Source organism: Crocodylus siamensis, chromosome 6 (genome assembly GCF_052110815.1).
Source record: "Crocodylus siamensis isolate JL-2025a chromosome 6, ASM5211081v1, whole genome shotgun sequence".
Taxonomy (NCBI): Eukaryota; Metazoa; Chordata; order Crocodylia; family Crocodylidae; genus Crocodylus; species Crocodylus siamensis.
In genome coordinates this window covers 64509191-64529335 of record NC_143400.1, presented here as the reverse complement: position 1 = coordinate 64529335, position 20145 = coordinate 64509191, and the positions used below count along the sequence as shown (strand labels likewise).

General features: G+C 43.5%; 2 protein-coding genes across 7 annotated transcripts in view; one reads left to right on the top strand and one right to left on the bottom strand.

Annotated features, from left to right (window-relative positions):
• The window catches only part of FBXO36 (F-box protein 36), an 85338-nt gene extending 68467 nt beyond the window's left edge, over window positions 1-16871 (bottom strand). Inside the window, exon 1 of the mRNA XM_090054341.1 lies at window positions 16723-16871. Within this exon, the coding sequence (XP_089910467.1) occupies window positions 16723-16818 (96 nt within the window). The 5' untranslated portion in view covers window positions 16819-16871. The remainder of the gene's footprint in view (window positions 1-16722) is intronic.
• A 358-nt stretch (window positions 16872-17229) lies between these two features.
• TRIP12 (thyroid hormone receptor interactor 12) overlaps window positions 17230-20145 on the top strand; it is a 124697-nt gene continuing 121781 nt past the window's right edge. For 5 of the 6 annotated variants that reach the window (XM_090054339.1, XM_090054338.1, XM_090054337.1 and 2 more), the window contains exon 1: window positions 17253-17405. The gene's annotated coding sequence lies outside the window, so the exon portion shown is untranslated. Of the gene's footprint in view, window positions 17406-20145 lie in introns of all 6 variants that reach the window. The other variant, XM_090054336.1, reaches the window with a different exon arrangement.

The window sequence follows — 20145 nt, the reverse complement described above, 5'->3', positions numbered from 1 at the left end:
GAGAGAAGCACAATTAGTTGTAAGAAACTTTTCTATACAGCTGTTAAATTTGCATCTGGTGATAAAAGCTACAAAGAGATGAATCCATGGATATTTTTCTTCATTTCTGAGAAATGAGAATGTTACTATTAATCATATAAAAGGAGTAAAGAAGTAAAAGGAGAAAAGAATCTAGAAAAGAAAAGCAAAATACATGCAAATGTAGAAATATTGCTTGACATAACTAAAACTGGCACATAATGTAATGATATTGCTATTATTTTCTTTATGTCAAAAAGTGCCAGAAATGTGACAGACTCTCAGTACAATTACTGGTATAGAAACATTTTTCTTAAACTTAGTTTAATGCAACTGCAAAACATGCCTTCTATTTATGCAGCCATTAAAAGTGCTCCAGGTTTATCAAAAGGAAGAAGATGGATTACTATTTCTTGGAACAATATATCAGACTCATTTCTGTACAAGGAAAACTGGATCAGTTCCACTAAAATGTAAGAAATAAAAAGAATGACAAATGAAAAAAGAAAAGATCTGTGGGGCAGGGGAAGACAATTTCATGGATCACAATTAATAAATAAAAATCAAAGAGGGGTGTGTCTGTAACAATTCCAAGATGTCATTTATAATTACAAAATTATTCCAATATCTGCTACTTCAGTCTAGTACTCCCAATGTTAATTGGTCCACTGAATGGCTTACCTGGAAAAATTTAGATTCCATTGAAACTAAATGACAAATATGTCAGTGAAGTACATGATGATGGAGGAACAAGAGATCTTTACATATGTTAAGAATTTTCTCTGGGGAAGGGAAAAAAAAAGACAGACTCCAGGTAATACAGTAGTATGCCTAGTATGGTCTCTCCCCTTCCTCTGCACTAGTACCCACCTTTTCACCTTCCTCAATTACATTAGCACCTTTGTTCATTTGTTCTAATGTGCTTGCAGTATGGTGAAAGTGGTTAAGATGATGATCACTGATGCACATAGAGTGCTTCAGAGATTGAAACTCCTGCTGTACAGATGTTTCCAGACACATCAGAGGGAAACGATACAAGAGCAGGACAGGGAAGGATGAGTACTGGGAAGAAGAGAATACAATTAGAGGGAACAAGAAATTACTCCTGAGGCTCAGAGTCTTCAATTATGTGCACGATACTTTGCCATTTAATAAAATGTGATTAAACAGTGAGACCTAAACAAGGTCAACACAATTTTACTTTCTAGATAGGTAAGACATTGACAGGCTGCATATAACTTTAGTTTCAATATCTCTTCATTGCAGCTTCAGGCTGGTCTCCAGTTACAAGTGTTTTGTCCAAAAAGTCTTGGATGAGGAAGGCAAATCATACCCCAAACTGCCACAGCTGTGTCTATAAAATACTGAGTGTATAAATAGTTAAAATGAAAAAAAACCCCTCTTCTGTGGTATAAGCAGCACTCACAACAGGAGGGCATGTCTATGCTGACAACATTTTTCTGATACAGACAAAGCCTGTTTTGTTCCACCAGTTCTCTTCTTGGACTCTTCTTGGTTCCATTATCATTTTTTCCTTCCTAGATTCTCTTTCGTCACCTGAATGAAATACATCTGAAGTTCACGGTCTGTGCCAAAACTGTTTTTCTCATTATATTTTCCTTATACTTTTCATAAGGCACCTGCTTCTGTTCAGTATTAAAAATCTTTCCAACTCTAAGTACTCCTAAAAATCCATTTCACTGGACTCTTTAGTTTAAGAATGCATTTTATGTACTATATGCACTCGGTCAAATTACTGAAAGTTCTTTTGCCATTTAAACTTTTCTAATTCCATCTGACTGCTGTGACAGCAATACAAAGGAACCACTGTACATCATCCTATTTATTTCAGCTACTGTCCAGCTCCCTTGGTTTCCAGAAACATGGGTAGACACAGGAACACCTCTCTCTTTCACGGGATGCTGTAGGCTAGTCTGAAATTCAAGAAATCTTTTTATCATTACTTACTTTCCCCCCCAGAACCACATCTTCATTTGTTTGTGAACAAAAATTGTAGTTTCTTCTTTTCTCCATTTAATTTCTCATGCCTACAGACCTCAGCTGCAGTGTACAGTTGTTCTACCATTGATATCTATTAGTTCTCTATACCATTAGTTCTCTATGTAGAAGCTGCATTTTATCACAAGAGGCTGTTTGTTTCTCTGATGCTCCCCATTTTTCCTTCCGTGGGTTACAGTTCTGTATCTTTCACAATCATATTTCTATCATCTTATTACATTATTTATAACTTCATTTTCATACTCAAGCTTCCAGGTTTCTGCTGCTCTTGGATTACTTAGTCTCCCCTCCACAGAAGACTAAGCAGGTAACAATGAACTTGCTGTTCCTATGGCTCTTCTTTTTTCCGTTTACTATTCCCAGTTTCTACAGATAACCTCTTCCTTTCAGGACTTGCTTACTCAAAACATTTGCACTTCTTTAATTTAAGGTGTAATTAAAACCAAAAGTTTGTATAAACTCTTACTTGTGTTTAGATCAGTTTTTTGTCAGTTTAAGTAGATTTGGAATAAAGCTACAGTTAAACTGAAATAATCATAGTGAAAATCTTATTTCAGCTTATATCTTTTAAAAAGGATTTTAAAACTGGTGAATCTTCTGTATTTAGACTAAGTCTTACCCTTTGCATATCATCCTGCTATACTTCCTATGATACAACATTGTCCCTCTCCCATCTCTGTTATACCTCCCTGCTCCTCTTCTTGAAGTATTATGGAAATGTACACCAACTTGGCAAAATTTCATTCACCAAAAAAGGTGAGTACATTATCTTCTGGGCAGGTGAACAAAACAAAATAACCTATCATCATGATAAATACAGATAAGTTTAAGTCTAGGTCCAAAAAAAGTATCTAGGCATCTAAACTCTCATGGAATCTGTTTGATACATTTTCTTGACAACTTTGTAAGGCAGTTATATGCGGATAGGAAACACAGAAAAGTGCCCTTAACTATTAAATGAAGGAAGGAGGAGAAAGAGAGAAGGAAAAATGTTATTTAAATGAACTAGTCATGAAAGGAAGAAGAGAGATAAGGAAAGTTATACCTAGGAATTTCACAGAAGAACAACAGATTAAAAAAAGCCCTCAAGCTTAAGTAGGGTGAGTGGTGAACACAATTACGAATATTAAAGATTAATATGTGAAAGGGAACACAGTGATATTTTTCCTACCAAAGTGCATAAAGGAGCTAGGTAACTAGGTATTGTTGAAAAGCATTATTTAACAAATCAGCAGATAGTTTTCCCAAGGTAAATATTACCATATTGTTTACAGGTACTGTGCTTCCATGACCTGGCAATAATGTCCTTGGCAAATGGAATTACATAGCAACGAATATTTTTTAAAATAATCTACCTACAGTTGAGTTAATAGTCCAGGCAAGAAGTCCTCAAGTAACAATGGGAGATTAAGCCCACTCATTTTTAGTGCTAGTATAATTAAAAATATGGTAGAACTGGGTTGGAAAAAATTGACATTTGTTTATTGTTTCATGTTTGACTTTAACCTATATTTTCTTTGCAGAAATGTGAATGTTTCCATATATCTGCAAATAAAAGCAAATAAAATGGAGTTTCTTCCAAAATGCTACACAGCTTAGGAGAGAAGAAATCTCAGGGTTTCCCTTCCTCTCCATTACTTGAGCTAATTTTCTCAATTTTCCAGGCTCATTAGGACTTGAGGAAAAATCTGTCAAATGCTCCTAACAGAAAATTAAGTTTTCAACTAAACTCCCCCCACTTTTTAATATTGGCTCTGTGGAAAATCTTGGCTTTTTATTTAATTTTTATGTATTTATTTATTTTTACATAAAAAGCAAAAATAAATATTTCAGCTCGAAACAAAAATATTTTGAGTTGGATATGGTACTAAAGTATTTTGTGGGAGCTATGGTTCAGTTGCCACATGTCCTCATTCCCTTTACTGGCTGAACTTCCCTGCTGGACTGCTTCTTCAAATGAATCATCATGGTTGTTGAATTCCATGATGTGCCATCCTTAATGCAAGAGGAAACACCAGTGTGTACCGTAAGAGATGCAAGCCAGCAAGGGAGCCTGACCTATGATAGTGAAACAAGTAAGGAGTATCCAAACAATAATTCCCATAAATAATGCTGTGTGGCATTATTTCTAAACCAATATATTTCATTAAGCCCATATTTGTTTACTATTTGAATATTTCCTGAAAAATTATTTTTGTCCTGAGAAATTGTCTAACTCCTGTTTTCTAACAAGATCTGGTACTTAGATACATATCTAAAAAGGATACACTAGAAAAGAAATCAAATGTATCCATAGTTAATAGCAACAAATGTCTTCCTAGTAAATAAGTATTTCATACAGTAAAAACTTAAAAAATATTCAGTTATTGAATACTGACACTCACAAAACAGCAAACCAGTTCTTGAGCTGGTATAAACTGATGTGCTCCCTGAAGTCAGAATTATACTGGTCTATATTAACCTACAGTCTAACCCAGATTGCTGGAAAAGAAAAAATTAAAGGCATCAGCTTTCCTGCTATTATCAGTTTGATACCTAAGCATAGCTAGTGATCATACACTCTATGACAGAGGTGGGCAATTATTTTGGTGGGAGGACCACTTAAGTTTTGGTGAGCTGTCAAGGGCTATCCCTGGTCACCATCCTGGGACTGGAAGTCCCACCCCCAACTCCTGACCTTTGCCATCAGAAATCCCTCCCCTTGCCCTTGGAAGTACTCCTTTCGGGAGCAGAGTTTGCCACCTTGGAACTGGAAAAAAAAAAGATATTCTAACTTTTCAAAGAATATTTTTGTCCTCATTTATGTTCATTTTTGTAGTATATATAGAGGTGATTGCATAACAATTAAAGTCTTACTCTTGTATACTGGGTGTGGAGTGTGATTGGGAGGGATGGGTGCCCCCCACCACGGCACACAGAACCTGCTGGCAGTTGCAGCAGCAGGGCCTCAGGGTACCCATGGCCTGTGGCAGGCGCATCCCCCTGGAGGCACATGGCTCCAGCCAAGTCCCTGGAGCTGCACGTGGGGCCAGGCTGGACAGCTCTGCACAGCTTACGTGCATCTCCTGGGACTCTGCCAGAGCTATGTGCTGCCAGGGGGAGCCATGAGCAATAGAGCCAGTGGCCTGGTCCTGCTCCCTGCCACCACCTGCAGCTCCCAGGACCCAACTGCACCAGCAGGGAATGGGGCCAACCTAGCCTGGCTCCAATGCACCAGCCTCCCTGCTGTTCCCAGCCAAGTCCTGAGAGCTGCATGTGGTGGCAGGGAGTGGGGCCAGGCCACTGGCTTCATCGTGCATGGCTCCAGCCAAGTCCCAGAAGCTGCATGTGACCTGTGGGGAGCTCCACATGATGGAGCCAGGTTACCCTGCACTCCTGTTGACCTGGGTCCCATGCTCCTGCTGGTGGTCCATCCTGGCCCTGGCCCTGCACTACCCCCCTTTCCCCCCCAGCTACAGCTTCCTTCCTGCCTGCTGCTGCTTTCTTACCTGCTGCCGCTTCCTTACCTGCTGCCTGATGTACTGCAGCAAGGAAAGGAGGAGGAAGCCTGGGGGGCTACGCAATTACCTGGGCAGCTGCAGCAGTAGCAGCACCCAGTCTGCCATCCTGCACTGGATCCCATCTGCTGGGCCATGGAGGTGGCCCCTGCCTGTGCTGGTCCAGCCAGGCTGCACTGCTGTGCCTGAACAAATTTGGGGGGAAACATACCCTCTCATGCCCTGCCAATGCATCACCTATGACTGGATGCTCCCCTTGCTCCACACACCCCAACCCATCAGGGAGCTGTGGGTTGGGATTGAGGGGCATTTGTATATTAGGGCTGCTCCCCACCACAAAGCACAGGAGTGGGGTGTGGGGGGGGAAGAAAAGCTGCAGCTGGACACATGTCCTGGCAAGTGAAGGGGGCAGAGGGAGCTGTACTTTTTCCATGATAAAAACCAATAAAATTAAAATGTCACAATATATAGGTATTTAGAATTGATTTTACTATAATGATTGAGGCACGGGGATGCTTCCATATCACTTTAAAATTGTAAATATATCAATAAAAAATTGCATTGAACTGATACCTATATAGGCGTTTCATTTTAATTGAAGAAAAATGTAGATTTTGGGGTTTTAATAAGAGAATTTTGAATTTTTAAACAGAGAAAACCAGTATCCCTGATAACTTGCCTTATTGCGTCTCCTACACTTTTTAAAAATTACCTGTTTGCTACTTTACTATCATATATTATGATAACATGATCTTTTTCAAAGCTACTTTTCATTTAGGGAATTTGAAATCTTACAGATTTTTGCTAAAATTGAAAGAATTATTACCTTTGCCTAAATAATTCTGCAAAAATTTTGGGCAAAGTCTGAGAAATATTTAAAGCAAATTTATCTACAATTATTTGAAAGGTTACTTATAAATAGCTAACTCTCATAAAAATGACCTATTTTTTATTAACCCAGCTTTGAGAAGTGTTTAATCAATAAATGACTGCTAAGTATTCTGATATAATTTATTTTCCATTCAAGGTCTTCCTTCAATACTAGTTCTGTCCCTTTTCTCATTTTTCTCTCCACAGAAGTTTCCAGTGTCCCTCAGATATTCATGTTTCACTTCCTAGAGTCATAGGGTGATAATGTCACTAAAATCAGTTAATTGATAGAACATTCAATTTTTGCATCCCAGTTCCTAGGCAAGATCAGATGATCCCAGCAGGCATAGATAAAGCACCAACACACATACACTATACTAACTGTATTCACATATTCCTTAACTATAGAATGGACAGCAAACTGACTTGGGGTCGCACTCAGAGAATGGTGGTGGATGGGTCAGTGTCAACCTGGAAAGATGTGTGCAGTGGAGTCCCTCCGGGCTTAGTTTTGGGGCTGGTGCTGTTCAACTTCTTCATCAGTGATCTGGATGAGGGGGTGGGAAGCAGCCTGTCCAAATTTAAAGATGACACAAAAATGTGGGGTGAAGCTAACACCCTGGAGAGGAGGAACCAGATCCAGGCTGACCTCGACAGGTTGGGGACGTGGGTGGAGAGCAACAGGATGCAATTCAATAAGGAAGAGTGCAAGGTGCTACATCTAGGGAGAAAAAACTGCCATCATACCTATAGGCTTGAGGGCAACCTTCTCAGCACCACTGAAGCAGAACGAGATCTTGGAATCACTGTTGACTCCAGCATGAACATGAGTCGTCAATGTGATGAAGTAGTCGGTACAGCTAATTGCACCTTGTCGTGCATCTGTAGGTGCTTCACAAACAAGTCCAGGGAGGTGATTCTCCCTCTCTGTGTGGCACTTGCCAGGCCGCAGCTGGAGTACTGTGTTCAGTTCTGGATGCCGCAGTTCAAGTGGGATGCGGACAACCTGGAGAGGGTCCAAAGAAGAGCCACCCGGCAGATTGGAGGCCTGCAGGGAAGGCTAAGGGACCTTAACCTCTTCAGCCTCTCCAAGACAAGGCTGAGAGGAGACCTTGTGGCGGCATACAAATTCATAAGGGGAGAGCAACACAGACTAGGCGATGATCTGTTTACCAGGGCACACCCTGGAACAACAAGGAACAATGGCCACAAGCTATTGGAGAGTAGGTTTAGACTGGACATTAGAAAAAAATGTTCTTCCGTCAGGGTTGCCAGCATCTGGAATGGGCTTCTAAGGGAGGTGGTGCTTGCCCCATCCTTGGGGTCTTCAAGAGGAAACTGGACAGGCACCTCGCTGGGATCACATAATCCCAGGTTTGGTGACCCTTTTTTTGCCTGCTAGGGCAGGCGGTCAGAGTAGATGGTCCACTAAGGTCCCTTCCAACCCTAGAATCTATGAAACTGTTTCAGGTTAAGAATTTCAGCTTTTATTTGAACAAGTAAATTTCAAGATATGGTAATTGTTAAGTTCAGAAAGAAGAAAGCAAAAGAGAAAATCAAATTGATATTTTAAAAATATCGCTAATTTTAAGCCTAAAACTAAATCTCAGGTGCATCTATACTGCTCCAGTACAAGTCATGCTGAGATGTGCTGCACTAGTGCGACCTCCCAAACAGATTCAGATGTAGGCTTAAAATTAGTTACATTTTGAAAAATAAAATTTGATTTTCTATTTTGCTTTCTTATTTCTGAGCTTAACAATTACCAAAGCTTGAAATTTACTTGTTCAAATAAAAGCTGAGATTCTTAAAACATCATAAGGCTACAGGAACTATACAGAAATTGAGAGTCTTGAAATAAAATCACAACAGCTTAATGTCTTGGCACTCAGAACTTACGATGGGAGTGGGTGCAAGCTAAGATGCAACAGTGAATAACAAACAATGCAAGGAGAATGAAAAACAACTGTATCAACAACCGGACAACTTAGTTGCATGCCTTAACTTTACTGCCCAGGATAGCAAGATGATATCAACTGTACATCCTGTATAGCAGGATGATATCAACTACTTTAACTGTACTGCCCAGGATAGCAGGATGCTATCAACTGTACTGCCCAACTTTCTGGTTCTGAATGTGTGTGCGTGTTAAAAACAAAACCACTGCCCCCCCAAAATCTACACATGCCAAGTCTTCCTGTTGACCTCCCACTGCACATGTAAGGTAGGTATTTGGTAATGCGTAATACAGATCATTATACAGGGAAGTTATATCTGATGCAACATTAAAGGTTTTCAATAGACACTATTTATTTCTTTATGGATAAGTGGTTAAACATTTTACCAACATAACATAATCCTATGCTTAGTCATGCATTTGTTAATGGTGTGGGTGACAGATGTAGTATTAATTACATGTTGAATAGATCATTCTCCTGTTACACTCCTGTTGTTAACATCTTCATCTTTCTAGGCATCAGATCATCCTGCAAGCAGCTTAAAACACCAAACTTCTTTTTGTCCTTGCCTCTTGTATCACCAAAACGGATGGCTGATCACAGTCTCTCACAGCCCTTGCCATCTGGAACCCACCTCCATATATTTTTTCAAATCCTTTCCTTTCCATATGGCCCATCATCTACAATATAACAATCAAAATCTGTTTTTCTTAAGCTTCTCAGTTCTTCCATTTCCAATCAGGGTTCTTTAATGACGGCTACTACATAATTTACTGCTACCGCCCAAAAGAAGAGATTTAAATGTTATCACAGTTTGTGACCAGTCCTTGACAAGTCACGCAGTGAAGAGCTGTCCAACTTCTGAGTAGCTGTAGGTCACAGGTTGCATAGAATCATAGAAAATTAGGGTTGGAAGGGACCTCAGGAGGTCATCTAGTCCAACCTCCTGCTTAAAGCAGGAACCATCTCCAAACTATATAATCCCAGCCAAGGCTTTGTCTAGCTGGGTCTTAAAAACCTCCAAGGATGGAGATTCCATAACCTCCCTGGATAACCTGTTCCAATGCTTCACTACCCTCCTAGTGAAAATTTGTTTTCCTAACACCTAACTTAAACTTCCCCATTGAGACCACTGCTCCTTGTTCCGTCATCTGCCACCAGTGAGAACAGTCTAGCTCCATCCTCTTTGTAACAACCATTCAGGTAGTTGAAGGCTACTATTAAATCCCCTCACTCTTCTCTTCTCCAGACAAAATAAGATGAGTTCCCTTAGCCTTCCCTCATAAGTCATGTTTCCCACCCCTCTAACAATTTTTCTTGCCTGCCATTGAATTCTCTCCAATCTATGTCTTTTCCGGGGGAGGGGGAGGGGAAGCAAACTGGACACAATGGGCACACCTACACATGTGCTTTACTGTGGAGTTGACTAATTAGCTCTGCAGTAAAGCATCACTGTCTATACGTATGGCACTATTATGCCACAGTAAACTAGCCAACTCCGCTGTAGGACAGTACTGCCTGACACAAGTATTATCACACTATCCTATAAGTACTAACTACAGAAAAGTTATTTAGTGTGCCGCAAGACATGTGTAGACGGTGACTGGGGCACTAACTAGTTCTGCACTGTAGCGCCCTTGTGCTTCAGTCAGCCCCTCTGCAGCACAGTCAGCTGGGGCAGAGTAGCTATGAGATGGCAGGCTGACCCCCCAGGATCCCCTGCCAGCTGGGGCTGCTTCACCGTGGCTTCATGTGGTGTGGTCTTGGGTGCATGTGTAAATGGACAGGCATTTGTTCAGGCATGTTAATATCATGTGTAGATGTAGCCAGTACTCCAGATGTGGCCTTAGTGCCAGACAGAGGGGAGGAATCACTTCCCTCAATCTGCTTGCAATGCTCCTACTAACGCAGCCCATTATGTCATTAGCTTTCTTTGCAGCAAGCACACACCAATGGCTCATATTCAACTTACTGTCACTGTAACCTCCAGGTCCTTTTATGCAGAGCTGCTGCTTGGCCAGTCAGTCCCCATCCTGTACCTGTGAACAGGACTGTTACATCCGAAGTGCAGGACTTTGCACTGCTCCTTCTTGAACCTCATGAGATTTCTTTTGGTCCAATCTTCCAATCTGTCAAGGTCTTTCTGCCTCATATCTCTATCCCTCCAGCATGTCTACTACTCCCCCAACTTGGTGTCATCTGCAAACTTACTGAGGGTGCATGCACTCCATTCCATTTCCAGGTCGCTGATGAAGACATTGAACAAAAGCAGCCTCTGGACCAACCCCTAAGGCACTCCACTTGAAACCAGCTGCCAGCTAGAAACCAAGCTATTGATTACCATCCTCTGAGCCCAAGTATCCAGCCAGTTTTCTATCTAACTTACAGCCCATTCATCTAACCTGTACTTGCTTAGCTTGCTTGCAAGAATATTGTGGGAGATCATATCAAAAGCCTTGCTCAAGTCCAGGTATATATCATGTCCACTGATCTCCCTGCATCCACAGAACCAGTCATCTCATCATAGCTGTGCCACATGCTGTGCTGCATGGTCCCCTGCTGCATAGGATCCCTAGGCCCCCTGGCTGCAGGCCACGCTGCCAGGCCCTGACTTGCCTTGCCTCCATGGGCAGAGGCAAGCTCTGAAACAGGAGGAAGGAAGGAAGGGAAGTTGCCAAGTCTAGCAGCAGCCAGTGGCCACAGGAATGCAATGCAGGGATCAGTGCCTGGACCAGGAGCCTGAGGGCCACAGATTAACTGCTCAAGGGCCTTGATGTAGTGGACCATTAGTCAGAAATGTAGTAGACTCTACTTGATAACTGTTCTTAAAGAGCTTGCCAAATTGTGAGATGTACTAGAAGAAACACTTGAATTCATTTCCCATTCAGGTAGCAGTTTTTAGGGACAGAACTAAATATATATTAATCTTGTGTATACTGGGGATTTTACAAAAAAAAAAAAAAAATCCAAATCAGCACTATTATCAGTTCTAGTAAAAGCCTGCTATAGCCAAGGTTTCTATGGCTAAAGATGCTTTTCTACAATAGTGAGCCATTTGCATACTCTTAGCCTGAGGTAAATGAAAGCTAAATGGCTCACTCTTCACTGTGCTGGACACTGTGTAAATGTATAACACAACGATGTTACCTGTTTGAAAAAACCTTCCTCCTCTGAGTTAATCTCCACATGGGCAGTTACTATGGAGCAGCTAACTGTAAACCCTGTTCTTCTTTACCCAGCTGTAAATGTCTTCGTATGTCCATGCCCTGAACCTGGCTGCTTCTTCCTGTGTAACATCTGACATCAGTCTCTTGTTTCTTGCCTTATACTGAACCTGCAGGTTCTTCAGGTATCATTTTTGTAATGTTTTTTTTTACACAGGATATAGAATAATAAGATCCTGATCCAAGACCATAGTCCATAGTTGCTACTACAACACAAAAATTATAATGATGACAACCTCAAACTTAAAAAAGCCAAGCCTGCCACTAGTATAGGTCAGGAAAAAACTAAGAAAAATGAAGATCTGACTTGAGGACCAGGACGGAAACCATTAGAGAACAGTTCAGCCAACTCACTGAGTTGTGGCCTGGGGTTGCAGCATCTACTATCAGCATGGAGTGATCAGGCAACAGATGTAAATATCACTGCTTGGATGTCAACAAAATCTGAAACTGCTGTCAGTTTCTAAAAATGAAGTGTGCAGAAGGCATGCACTTAGAACCCCAAGATGTATTGTGTCTTCTCGAGTGGCATTTGCCCATAGAAAGTTCAGCTTGAGTCGCCTACTGGATTAAGAACACAACTTCCTAAACCTCCCTGCTATCAAGAAACTAATTATGACTAAGGATGTCTCTGAAACTGTTAAATCACCAGAAAATCTAAAAACCCCAGGACAGATCAGGTTTACAAGTATGTTAAATATCTTAAGTGCATGTATCATGTATTGATATGACAATACCAAGAATTTCTGGCAGGGAAACAAGCCAAAATAAAATTCACAATTGAAGATTTTACAGTTATGAAGCCGAAAATCACATATGTAATCCGAACAATTTCAGACCTATGGTAGGCTTAATGATTGACAGCAAAATTTCCCACTGTCAGAGCCAAGAGGAATCATTATCCAATGACCAGCAATGTTGACTGAAACAAAATGACTGCAAGCAGGTCTCAAAAGAAAGTAACCTCAACATCCTTTGTAACTGACAATATAAAATTTTCAGTCAGGTAAGTAGAAGGTAAAAGAACCAAACCTCTCTATTGCCTGGATAGACTACTTAAAACAATTCAGCTCCCTGCTACTGACCAACTGGATCATAGGAGAAAGCAGGAATAGAAAGGACCTCATAAAGGTCGTCTAGTTCAGTCCATGGTCAAGGCAGGATCATCCTGGACTAAACCATCCCAGCCAAGTGCCTGTCTAACCTGCTTTTGAAAATTTCCATGGATGGAGATTTCTACAATTTCAGGAGGCCTGTTTCAATGCCTGACTACCTCATAGTCAAACAGTTCTTCCTAACCCCCAACCTGCTTTCCTCTGCTGCAGCTTATAGCCTACACAGACAGGGACAGATAGTGGAGCACCACCATGACAGTGGGGACTGAAGGGCCGGAGGCAGAGGAGGATGATGGTGGTGCTGAGGATCTTACGCTGACAGAGAAAAGGCTACATTCATCCTCTTTATCTCTCACCCTTCAAGAGTTTTTCTTCAAGAGACTAAACATTCCTAGTTCTTTCAGCTTTTCTTCATAAGTCACATTTCCCAGACCTCTAATAATTTTTGTCACTCTCTGTTGGATTCCTTCCAAACTATCCACATTTCTCAAAATATGGGGCTTAAAACTGGACACAGTACTCCAGGTGCCAGACACAGGAAAAAATAACGTCTTCTGATTTTCAAGTGACACTCCTTTTACTATAACCAGGTATGCTGTTGACTTTACGGAAAAAGAACCCACAGCTCACTCATAATCAGCTTATGGTCTACTGCAACACCCAGGTCCTTCTCTGCAGTACTGCAGCCTAGCCAGGCATTCCCTAGTCTATATTTGTATATGCAGGTATTCCATCCGAAGTGCAGCACTTTGCACTTGTCCTTGTTGAATCTCATTTGCTTGCTTTCAGACCATTTCTCCAATTTGTCCAGGTCCTTCTGGATCCGTGTCATCATAGTGCTCAGGTGCACAACAGATTTAAAATCACTTTTGTACATGATGAGGATTTCATGCACATGCAGGACTAAAAGTATGTGGCACCAATCCTGGTTGGCACAGTTATCTTTAAAAGACAGCCCAAGCTCAATATGGTTCTGCCTCTCACTTGATCCATCAAGCTAGAATACTGTGAGACTCAGCTAAGATTATGATGTCACGAAAAAGCTACCCAATTGTTGCATCTGCTCTATGTGCATGACCTGAAATTGTCTCTCTCCAATGCAAGTCAACACAAGAAAGTAATAGAACTTGTAAACTCCTTCAGTTACTCTAGATCCATAAGTTATGGGTTGGATAGGCATGCTGTATTACATGTTCAACTTGGAGGTGTGGTTAAGCACCTGAGGCTGAACTAACTTCTATAGATGAAACACTGGAAGAATGGAAACCAAGAGGTCCCTCAGGAGGTTTTAATACACCTGGAGGCCTGAGTTATATTTCAAACACAGAACTGTGGCAATAAACAGCTGGGTTATATTCACATATTTTATGACAAGTCTGGAAGCCCTGGACAGGAAGATGAGGATGTCCTTTACAAAGTACTTCGTAAAGGATACGTTTTAAAAAGATGGATTCTTTGACAGACTATAATATACCTTGTCAGACAGATGAAAGACACCTGTTGAATCTTGAGCAATTTTGCAACAGTCAGGTGGGAGACTTGACGAAATATTTTTTTGTTATTAATGACTATTCCATTATATCATGCTGCTGTCAGGATCAATCAGGATTTTATGCCTCTAGTGTTAGAAACAGAAATACTATACGTAATAGGACTTTCAGTGGAATGGCATAGGTCAGCTCTGAAACAGACGGAGGAATGTCAGTTGAAGGCACTACATGGCAGTGGCATTATTCTGCATTGAAGGCATTACTCTGCAGACCAAGTAAATCACCAGCACTTGACTGCCTGGCTGAAACATGGAAGACTTAGTGATAGAAAGGGCTGCATGCGCACACTCCAGGACTAACTGAGACTAATAACGATAATGCATTCATCTTGAGAATATGCCTGATGTGCAGAATATGTAGCTCCACATAGTCCACTTCTTAGAACGATACTGCAAGCTTCTCTCAGTGCAGAGAAATGCCCTTCTTTTGAACGGTACAAGATGATGTGAGCTCTTTACCTGTATTTAAAGTATCCATGGTATGTACACTGGCTTTCTGTTTTTCTCTAGGTACAAATCAGTGTTGGATGATGATCTTTAAAGTAACAGGAAGCTAGTTATCTGAAAGACCTTTGGTTCCCCTTGCAGTAATTTGGATTGTTCTTTTGGTTAGTTCCTAAGGCTGCACACTATGAAAACAGCAGAGATTTCCAAGGTGAAGGTTCCAAACTTTAGAATTCACTCACTCTGTAAAATTATTAAAGCTCTTCCTTGGTTACCTGTGATATGCAAATATTTTTGTTTTATTTTGTTCAGGGATTTTTTTTTGTGAGCAAATTATTTCCATACCCAAGTGTTGGGAAAAGAAATATGTCGTTAAGTTAGCTTATATGCCAGTTAAGATGGTTAGTTTCCTTTTGTTTTCTGAGCTTTTGAGTTTTACATGTTCAAGGTTTTCTGTACAACAATGAGGCCTTGACATTTTAACTGTGGGTTGGCAACCCTACAAACAGCGTATCTAATTTAGTCTTAATCTTTGCAACTGACGTACTTAGCTACTACTGCAATAAGCAATATAAAAACAATCTCTTAAATACATGATTTTTGCAAGAGTAATGCAAGATACAAATTCAGTTTAATTTTTTGCATGCAAGTAAGTTAAGAGCATACAGGGTTGCAAGATTAGTGACTAAGATTTTTAAGTTTGTAGTATCTACCTGTAGTTTTCTTATAATTAGCTACTGATCCAGCAAATCCTTAATCACAGTCTTAAATTTATTGCCATGAGATGCACGTTCATTATCACTTGAAGGAAGAGATCTACTCCTGATAGGAAACTTAAGCATAAGGGCCTATAAAGTTTAGTTATTCTCAACAATAGCTCATTCAACTAATTACTGTGAATTAGCAAAATTCTTGTGTGTTCAGAGACATAAAAGTTCCTGAAGACATGAACAAGGGCCTCCTTCCTCCTTTGCTGCAATGCTCAATGCAGCATATTCTACCATTGGTCACTGTGTGAACCCTAAACTGTTTTTTTTTCAAGCTAAGCTTCTGGTCCCAGGACAGCTTCATTGTACTCACAAATTCACTTCAATTCAAATGGAATCAGAACTTGTGGAAGAGGTGATATCTTTTATTAGACCAACAAGATATATGCAAAATCTTTTCTTTAATTGCAAGCTTTCCGGTACAAGCACCCTTCTTCAGGCAAAGGAGAAAAGACTGTAAAAGCTCTCCTGGGTAGAAATAAAAGTTCATATTTCATAGGAAAGCAGAAGGTGTGGAAAAATCTCCTGTCTGGAACAGTTCATTTTATATGCAGATAAACAGACTATTCCAACTTTTATCTGAGCCTTATCTTGAAGTTGTTTGGTCATAAGCAGTCATATTTCCCTCTGGTGATGGTGTTTCATATTTCATAGAGAATTAAAAGATGGAATGAATTAAAGATTTTTTTTGCAAAAATGTAGTAGGTCTAATAAGAGACATCACCTCTACCACAAGGTTCAGTTCCTTTTGCCTCTAGACCAATACAGCTACAACTTGGATACCTTTGATTCCAATGCCAGTCATTTTCACTTTAAAAGTATTGATCTGCCTCTAGTATTTTTAATTTGAATTTAACCCCATGGGGCATCCCCAGACATTTGTAACCCCAAGCCTGGTTGATCACATTTCCTTTCCAGGATGGGGCCATGGGGCTCTGTACCATCCTCTTCCCAGCAACCTCTGCCACCCCGGCTCAGGCAGTGGAGCTTTATTTTCACATTTTGACTCTCATGTCACTCCTATCCTGATTTTTTTTGCTTTAGTTGCTCTCCCCCCGCAAAACAAAACGTTAGTTGTATCTTTTACTCTTTGGCCCCACACCGTGGAGACCAGTTAACTGGATGGGCCCATGTCCACCGGAAGATACAGACAGGCTGGGGAGCTTGCCCAGAGGTCACCCACGTGCGGCCCGAGCCTTTCCTCCCTGCGCGAGGCAGCCCTCCCCCGTGTCGGGCGCGAGGCCCCGGCCCGCCCACGCACCTGGCTGCGGGTGACGAGCACCTGATAGAAGTCCTTACTGGGGGCCGGCGCCTGCCTGAGCTCCTCAAACAGTTTGTCCGGCAGTAGCGACGCCATTTTGGGACGCCGGCGCGCGGTGGCTATGGCAACCAGGAAGGGGCGGGGCCCGCCAGGGGTCACCGGTGGCCCCGCCCCCTCTTAAAGGAGCCGGGCGCTATTCACGCCGCGGCTCCGCGGGGGCTTCACCCCAGGCGCGCGCCCAGGCCGCGGCGCTCCCGGGCTCCGGGGGAAGCGCGTCCTCGCCGCGCTTCGCGGCGACAGCCTCGCGCGGGCCCCGGGGTGACGACCCCGGCGGAGGGATACAGCCTGCGCGACCGGAGAGCGCTGGCAGCGCGGAGAGCGGGGCGAGTGAAGGGCCGCGGCGGCGGCGGCTCCGCGGGGAGCGGCGGCGGCTGGGGCCGGGGTGCACAGTACAGGCGGAGGCGGAGGCGGCAGCCGGGGGCGGGGGGTGCGGACTGCGGGACCGGCCTTGGGGAAAGTAGTCCCCGGCCTCCCCCTGTGCCGCTGGAAGGGTTTCGGTGGCGGAGGAGGCGGCGCCGCGCGCTTGGTGCTGCGGCTCAGCTGATAATTGAAGGGAAGAGGAGCTGCTGCCGGGAGCGCGTTGGAGCACGAGCGTCTGCGGGGGCCGCGTCGGCCTGGACTAGGTACGCGGGCGTCTGCCCTGCTCGGGGCGCGGAGGTCTGGCTGCTGGGTCCCTGGGCCTGGCCGGGCCTCGCCTGTTTTGTCATCGGGGGGTGGGGAGGGGGAGCGGAGCCGCCATCCCGGGGTTGGGGGGAGGTGGGCGCAGGCTGGGGGTGCCGCGGGGGGGAGGCCCCGGGGTGCAGGAGGGGCTCGCGGGGGGGGGAGGGGAAGTGGAGGTGGCAAGATGGCCCGGCGCTCGCTCGAGGAGGCCTGCCCTGCTCCCCCACCCCCCCTCCCCGCCGGGGCCGGCCCGGGCTGTCGCTGCCCGGGCGGTGCGGGCCGCGCTGTCGTACAAAAGGCTGGATCCGAGCTAGGCCGCTCTCTCCCCCCGGGCCCCGCTTTTGTACGAGAAGAGCCGTCCCCCGAGTGGCGAGCGGACACAATGCGGGCGCAGGTCCGGATCCACCCCCCCCCGGTGCTGCTTTTGTTGATTTCAGTAAGGAAACAAGTTCCTGCAGCCGTCGCGTCGCGCGAGGCGTCACGGCCGGAGGCTGCTGGCACGGCCCTGGCCCCCTTTCGTGTTCCCCCTGGGCTCCCCGTGTCGCTGCGCGGGGCAGGAGGGGCCGGGACGCAGCTCCGGCGGCGGCGGGGCCCGCGGCGTCGAGGTCGATCCCTCCCCGGCGTCGGCCCTCGCCATCCGGGGCTGGTGAAGCACCCGACGCCGGGGCTTTCGGCGGAGCTGCAGGCCCATCTTCCTGTTCAACTTTTTTATTGTTCCTCCTGCCGCTGCTCCGGCTCCCCCGGCGGCTCCGGGCCCCGATGCCTGCAGGGACCGGGAGGCACGGAGTGTACCTCGCCACCCGGAAAATAGTAGGGGGGAGACTGGAAAGTTGTGTCACGGGCTTTGGAGGAAACCGGCGACGCATGGAACAAAGGTCCTGGCAGTCTCGGGGAGAGAGGCCTGCGTGCGAGGCCTGATTGTGTCGCATTTACACAGGGGGAAGAGACGGGAGCCTGGCATTGGCTTATATCCCTCCCCCCCCCCCTCCCGTGAGTCTGGTAGGAGGCTTGAAAATGATTTAAAGAGCGGGTTCAGTTTGTTTTCAGGGTGGCTCAGATCTGCAATCTGTAAATCCTCATTTAGGTTGAGTTTCAGTGCGGTTGCTATTCTTTCTTTTCGGCCTCAGCAGCAGCAGCCCCAGTGTTGATCTGTCAGGGATTTAAGGCCTCTTTACTTCTAATAGGGTGACTTCCTGAATATGCCTGTTCATGAGATTTCTATTGAAATAGCCAGGTTTGTGGTACTTTCCAGGCTCTCTAGCAAAGGCAACTTGAATATGGAAGTAAGACTTTGTAACCTGCAACCAAATTAATCACAAGGCAAACTTCAAAAACTATCTAACCATGACTTTAAACAATCAGAATTTTCCCTCATGGATTTGGCTGCATGGATATTCTGTACATATTTCAAGATGCCTCAGTGGTGCTATACTTAAAGCTGTTGTTCCATTGCATACATTATTATGACCTGGTGATTGCCTTAAAGGTGGATTGATGCTAATTAAGTGGTCAGTTGGAGGTGGGGGGGCAGTTGTGTGGCTTAAGTAAGTTTTCTGTGTATTTAAAAAAAAAAAAAATTCTAAAAATTCAGAATGACTTGAATGTAGCTTGTCTAGTATTTAGTGACTTTTAATGAGAGGTGTCCCATAATTATTATTCAACACGTTTTATTTCACACACATTTTAAGCTAGCATTGTTATGTCTCCTTGGTGTTTATAATTTTTACCTCCCCCTCTCCTTCCCCCCCCCATTATGGTTAATCAGTATGAAACAAAAGCAATAATGGGGTGAGTAAAGCTGCATTTTACTGAGGCAATTTTAAAAAAAGAGTCTAACCAATTAAAAAAAATTTGGAATCTTGCCTTGCAACACTTACTGAACTTATAAAATGCACACATTTGTAGGCTTCAGATTCATGTGTGCTAATGGTCCTTGTGTAAGTAGAATGTTTCCCCAAGGTATGTAGCACTTGATCTCAGTGTCTTCTATTCCTGTGCTAAAAATCTGATCAGAATAAATGGGGAGGTCTCATTGCTTTCCCTGTTTAACATTGGACCACTTGCAGTAATGAACTTTCATTGTTCCTCTTGAGAATATATAGCCTCCAATCTCAAATTGGTGGGTGTTTAGGAGATGTAAACAGACCTAAGGTATCATGAGGAAATAAGAATTACATATCATCCTCACTATGACATAGCTGTCCAAATGAGTTTGCTACATCTGTCCATAGGATTACCTACTTATTAAATAGGATATTGATTAAAATAGTCTTTTGAAAGCCTGTGAGAGGCTTCCTGGTACAGGTGAACAGAACAAAACAAGTCATTTAATAGCAGCCTTTAACTACCTGAAGGGTGGTTCCAAAGAGGATGGAGCTAGACCGTTCTCAGTGGTGACAGAGCAAGGAACAATGGTCTCCAGTTGCAGCAAGGGAAGTTGAGGTTAGATATTAGGAAAACTTTCTCACTAGGTGAGTAGTGAAGCATTGGAAAGGTTACCCAGACAGGTTCTGGAATCTTCGTCCTTGGGGGTTTGTAAGACCTGACTGCACAGAGCCTTGGCTGGGATGATCCAGTTGGGGATCATCTAGATCCCCGACTAGATGATCCTGCTTTGAGCAAGACATTGGACACCTAGATGACCTCCTGAGGTCCCTTCTAACTCTCATATTCTTTGATTCTATGATTTCTCTTTTAGAGGAA